The sequence below is a fragment of the Pristiophorus japonicus genome, chromosome 22 (genome assembly GCF_044704955.1).
Source record: "Pristiophorus japonicus isolate sPriJap1 chromosome 22, sPriJap1.hap1, whole genome shotgun sequence".
Taxonomy (NCBI): Eukaryota; Metazoa; Chordata; class Chondrichthyes; family Pristiophoridae; genus Pristiophorus; species Pristiophorus japonicus.
Window position 1 is genome coordinate 36,666,287 of NC_091998.1, and position 6,000 is coordinate 36,672,286.

General features: G+C 48.5%; 1 protein-coding gene across 1 annotated transcript in view; it reads right to left on the bottom strand.

The window, feature by feature from the left end:
* Positions 1–5,343, bottom strand: part of LOC139234612 (hydroperoxide isomerase ALOXE3-like) — a 120,226-nt gene extending 114,883 nt beyond the window's left edge. Inside the window, exon 1 of the mRNA XM_070865300.1 lies at positions 4,967–5,343. Within this exon, the coding sequence (XP_070721401.1) occupies positions 4,967–5,206 (240 nt within the window). The 5' untranslated portion in view covers positions 5,207–5,343. The remainder of the gene's footprint in view (positions 1–4,966) is intronic.
* Positions 5,344–6,000: the final 657 nt, after the last annotated feature.

Consider the following 6,000-nt stretch of genomic DNA (forward strand, 5'->3'; position numbering starts at 1 on the left):
ACTCCTACTGTTTGCTTCCTGTCTGCCAACCAGTTCTCAATCCACGTCAGCACACACCCCCAATCCCATGTGCTTTAACTTTGCACATTAATCACTTGTGTGGGACCTTGTCGAAAGCCTTCCGAAAGTCCATATACACCACATCAACTGGTTCTCCCTTGTCCACTCTACTGGAAACATCCTCAAAAAATTCCAGAAGATTTGTCAAGCATGATTTCCCTTTCACAAATCCATGCTGACTTGGACCAATCATGTCACCTCTTTCCAAATGCGCTGCTATGACATCCTTAATAATTGATTCCATCATTTTACTCACTACCGATGTCAGGCTGACCGGTCTATAATTCCCTGTTTTCTCTCTCCCTCCGTTTTAAAAAAGTGGGGTTACATTGGCTACCCTCCACTCCATAGGAACTGATCCAAAGTCTATGGAATGTTGGAAAATGACTGTCAATGCATCCGCTATTTCCAAGGCCACCTCCTTAAGTACTCTGGGATGCAGGCCATCAGGCCCTGGGGATTTATCAGCCTTCAATCCCATCAATTTCCCCAACACAATTTCCCGACTAATAAGGATTTCCCTCAGTTCCTCCTTCTTACTAGACGCTCTGACCCCTTTTATATCCGGAAGGTTGTTTGTGTCCTCCTTAGTGAATACCGAACCAAAGTACTTGTTCAATTGGTCTGCCATTTCTTTGTTCCCAGTTATGACTTCCCCTGATTCTGACTGCAGGGGACCTACATTTGTCTTTAATAACCTTTTTCTCTTTACATATCTATAGAAAGTTATAGCAGATGCATTGGTTATAATCTACCAAAATTCTCTGGACTCTGGGAAGGTACCAGTGGATTGGAAAGCAGCTTGGGGAAGTCCAGAACCAGGGGACACAGTCTAAGGATAAGGGGTAAGCCATTTAGGACCGAGATGAGGAGGAATTTCTTCACCCAGAGAGTGGTGAACCTGTGGAAATCTCTACCACAGAAAGTTGTTGAGGCCAATTCACTAAATATATTCAAAAAGGAGTTAGATGAAGTCCTTACTATTAGGGGGATCAAGGGGTATGGCGAGAAAGCAGGAATGGGGTACTGAAGTTGTATGTTCAGCCATGAACTCATTGAATGGCGGTGCAGGCTAGAAGGGCCGAATGGCCTACTTCTGCACCTATTTTCTATGTTTCTATGTTTCTATGTAACGCCTCTGTTTAAAAGATGGGGCAGACAAAAGGCAGGTAACTATCGGCCGGTTAGTTTAACATCTGTAGTGGGGAAAATGCTTGAAGCTATCATTAAGGAAGAAATAGCAGGGCATCTAGATAGGAATATGCAATCAAGCAGACGCAACATGGATTCATGAAGGGGAAATCATGTTTAGCTAATTTACTGGAATTCTTTGAAGATATAACGAGCGTGGTGGATAGAGGTGTACCGATGGATGTGGTGTATTTAGATTTCCAAAAGGCATTCGATAAGGTGCCACACAAAAGGTTACTGCAGAAGATAAAGGTACGCGGAGTCAGCAGAAATGTATTAGCATGGATAGAGAATTGGCTGGCAAACAGAAAGCAGAGAGTCAGGATAAATGGGTCCTTTTCAGGTTGGAAATCGATGGTTAGTGGTGTGCCACAGGGATCGGTGCTGGGACCACAACTGTTTACAATATGCACAGATGACCTGGAGGAGTGTTACAAAATTTGCAGATGATACAAAGATTAGTGGGGAAGCGGGTTGTGTAGAGGACACAGAGAGGCTGCAAAGAGATTTGGATAGGTTAAGCGAATGGGCTAAGGTTTGGCAGATGGAATACAATGTAGGAAAATGTGAGGTCATCCACCTTGGAAAAAAAAACAGTAAAAGGGAATATTATTTGAATGGGGAGAAATTACAACATGCTGTGGTGCAGAGGGACCTGGGGGTCCTTGTGCATGAATCCCAAAAAGTTAGTTTGCAGGTGCAGCAGGTAATCAGGAAGGCAAATGGAATGTTGGCCTTCATTGCGAGAGGGATGGAGTACAAAAGCAGGGAGGTCCTGCTGCAACTGTATAGGGTATTGGTGAGGCCGCACCTGGAGTACTGCATGCAGTTTTGGTCACCTTACTTAAGGAAGGATATACTAACTTTGGAGGGGGTACAGAGACGATTCACTAGGCTGATTCCGGAAATGAGGGGGTTACCTTATGATGATAGATTGAGTAGACTGGGTCTTTACTCGTTGGAGTTCAGAAGGATGAGGGGTGATCTTATAGAAGCATTTAAAATAATGAAAGGGATAGACAAGATAGAGGCAGAGAGGTTGTTTCCACTGGTCGGGGAGACTAGAACTAGGGGGCACAGCCTCAAAACATGGGGGAGCCAATTTAAAACCGAGTTGAGAAGGAATTTCTTCTCCCAGAGGGTTGTGAATCTGTGGAATTCTCTGCCCAGGGAAGCAGTTGAGGCTAGCTCATTGAATGTATTCAAATCACAGATAGATACATTTTTAACCAATAAGGGAATTAAGGGGTATGGGGAGCGGGCGGGTAAATGGAGCTGAGTCCACGGCCAGATCAGCCATGATCTTTTTGAATGGTGGAGAAGGCTCGAAGGGCTAGATGGCCTGCTCCTGTTCCTAATTCTTATGTTCTTATGTTCTCATGAAACTTTTGCAGTCCATTTTAATGTTCCCTGCAAGCTTCCTCTTGTATTCTATTTTCCCTGCCCTAATCAAACCCTTTGTCCTCCTCTGCTGAGTTCTAAATTTCTCCCAGTCCCCAGGTTCGCTGCTATTTCTGGCCAATTTGTATGCCACTTCCTTGGCTTTAATACTATCCCTGATTTCCCTTGATAGCCACGGTTGAGCCACCTTCCCTTTTTTATTTTTATGCCAGACAGGGATGTACAATTGTTGTAGTTCATCCAGGCGGTCTCTAAATGTCTGCCATTGCCCATCCACTGTCAACCCCTTAAGTATCATTCGCCAATCTATCCTAGCCAATTCACGCCTCATACCTTCAAAGTTACCCTTCTTTAAGTTCTGGACCATGGTCTCTGAATTAACTGTTTCATTCTCCATCCTAATGCAGAATTCCACCATATTATGGTTACTGTTCCCCAAGGGGACTTGCACAATGTTTGCTAATTAATCCTCTCTCATTACACAACACCCAGTCTAAGATGGCCTCCCCCCTAGTTGGTTCCTTGACATATTGCTCTAAAAAACCATCCCTTATGCACTCCAGGAAATCCTCCTCCACCGTATTGTTTCCAGTTTGGTTAGCCCAATCTATATGCATATTAAAGTCACCCATGATAACTGCTGCACCTTTATTGCATGCACCCCTAATTTCATGTTTGATGCCCTCCCCAACATCACTACTACTGTTTGGAGGTCTGTACACAACTCCCACTAGCGTTTTCTGCCCTTTGGTATTTCGTAGCACCACCCATACCAATTCCACATCATCCAAGCTAATGTCTTTCCTTACAATTGCATTAATTTCCTCTTTAACCAGCAACGCCACCCCGACTCCTTTTCCTTTCTGTCTATCCTTCCTAAATGCTGAATACCCCTGGATGTTGAGTGCCCAGCCTTGGTCACCTGGAGCCATGTCTCCGTGATGCCAACCACATTGTATCCGTTAACTGCTATCTGCACAGTTAATTCGTCCACCTTATTCCGAATACTCCTCGCATTGAGGCACAGAGCCTTCAGGCTTGCCTTTTTAACATACTTTGACTCTTTAGAATTTTGCTGCAAAGTGGCCCTTTTTGTTTTTTGCCTTGGGTTTCTCTGCCCTCCACTTTTACTGATCGCCTTTCTGTCTTTTGCTTCTGTCTTCATTTTGTTTCCCTCTGTCTCCCTGCATTGGATCCCATTCCCCTGCCATATTAGTTTAACTCCTCCCCAACAGCACTAGCAAACACTCCTTCTCGGACATTGGTTCCGGTCCTGCCCAGGTGCAGACCGTCCGGTTTGTACCAGTCCCACCTCCCCCAGAATCGGTTCCAATGCCCCAGGAATTTGAATTCCTCCCTGCTGCACCACTGCTCAAGCCACATATTCATCTGAGCTATCCTACAATTCCTACTCTGACTAGCACGTGGCACTGGTAGCAATCCTGAGATTACTACTTTTGAGGTCCTACTTTTTAATTTAGCTCCTAGCTCCTTAAATTCGTCTCGTAGGACCTCATCCCATTTTTTACCTATATCGTTGGTACCAGTGTGCACCATGACAGCTGGCTGTTCACCCTCCCTTTTCAGAATGTCCTGCACCCGCTCCGAGACATCCTTGACCCTTGCACCAGGGAGGCAACATACCGTCCTGGAGTCTCGGTTGCGGCCGCAGAAACGCCTATCTATTCCCCTTACAATTGAATCCCCTATCACTATTGCTCTCCCACTCTTTTTCCTGCCCTCCTGTGCAGCAGAGCCAGCCACGGTGCCATGAACTTGTCTGCTGCTGCCCTTCCCTGATGAGTCATCCCCCTCAACAGTACTCAAAGCGGTGTATCTGTTTTGCAGGGGGACGACCGCAGGGGACCCCTGCACTACCTTCCTTGCACTGCTCTTCCTGTTGGTCTTCCATTCCCTATCTGGCTGTGCACCCTTTACCTGCGGTAAGACCAACTGGCTACACGTGCTACTCACGTCATTCTCAGCATCGTGGATGCTCCAGAGTGAATCCACCTTCAGCTCCAATTCTGCAACGCGGTCCGTCAGGAGCTGGAGGTGGATACACTTCCCGCAGATGTAGTCGTCAGGGACATCGGAAGTGTCCCTGAGTTCCCACATCGTACAGGAGGAGCATATCACGTGTCCGAGCTCTCCTGCCATGACTTAACCCTTAGATACACTTACTATGGCTGGTGATTGGTAAGTAGCTATTCTTTTTCTTTTTATATCAGTTACTCTTACTGATATAAAACGAAAAAGAATAGCTACTTACCAATCACCAGCCAATCACTTACCCCTTTGGCTGTGACATCACCTTTTGATTTCTTTCTACTTCTTTTTTGCTTTCTCTCCCCATTGCAGCTGCACAAGCTGGGCCTTTTGTAGGCCTGAGACACTGCCGCTCCGCCTCTCCAGCACCTTCCGCTGGGCCTCCCCGTCTCACGCTGGCCTTTTGTAGGCCTGGGACGCTGCCGCTCCGCCCCTCGACCTCCCGCTGGGCCTCCCTGTGTCCCTGTGTCACGACCCTGTGTCTGGGCCCTTTGCCTGGGTCCATGTGTCTGGGCCCTGGGTACGTGTGTCTGGGCCCTGTGTGCCGGTGTCTGGGCACTGGGTCCCTGTGTCAGGGCCCTGGGTCACTATGTCTGTGCCCTGTGTCTGGGCCCTGGGTCACTATGTCTGTGCCCTGTGTCAGGGCCCTGGGTCACTATGTCTGTGCCCTGTGTCTGGGCCCTGGCTCATTGTGTCTGGGCCCTGGGTCAGGGCCCTGGGTCACCGTGCCTGGGTCCCTGAGTCTGGGCCCTGGGCTCTGGGCTCGGACAATGGGACATGTGACTCTGTGACGTTGCTCAACGTTTTCCACGTGTATAATTATGCAGCACTGGGGGCGGGGCCGGGTACAGGTAGACGTCACCAATGACCCCTTCGCCGGGGTCAGTGGGCGGGGCCCTGAGCTCCCGAGGCTGTCACGGGCGCTTCCGCTTCCCAGCACCTCACTTTCGCTGACGTAAGACCGGTCTTTGGCGGGAGAAAAAAAATCCGAAAAATCCGCGGGTAAACTGTGGGAGGGGGAGAGAGAGAGAGAGAGAGAGAGAGACACACATATATACATTGACTGGGGGGAGAGTGAGGAAGAGAGAGGGAGAGACTGGGGGAGCGGGAGATACTGTGGGGAGGGAGAGAGAGTGGGGGGGAGAGAGGGGGGGAGAGAGAGAGAGAGAGAGAGAGTGGGGGGGAGAGAGAGTGGGGGGGGGAGAGAGAGAGGGAGGAGAGAGAGAGAGAGAGAGAGAGAGTGTGGGAGTGGGGGGGAGAGAGCGAGTGAGAGTGTGGGGGGGATGTGAGAGTGAGAGT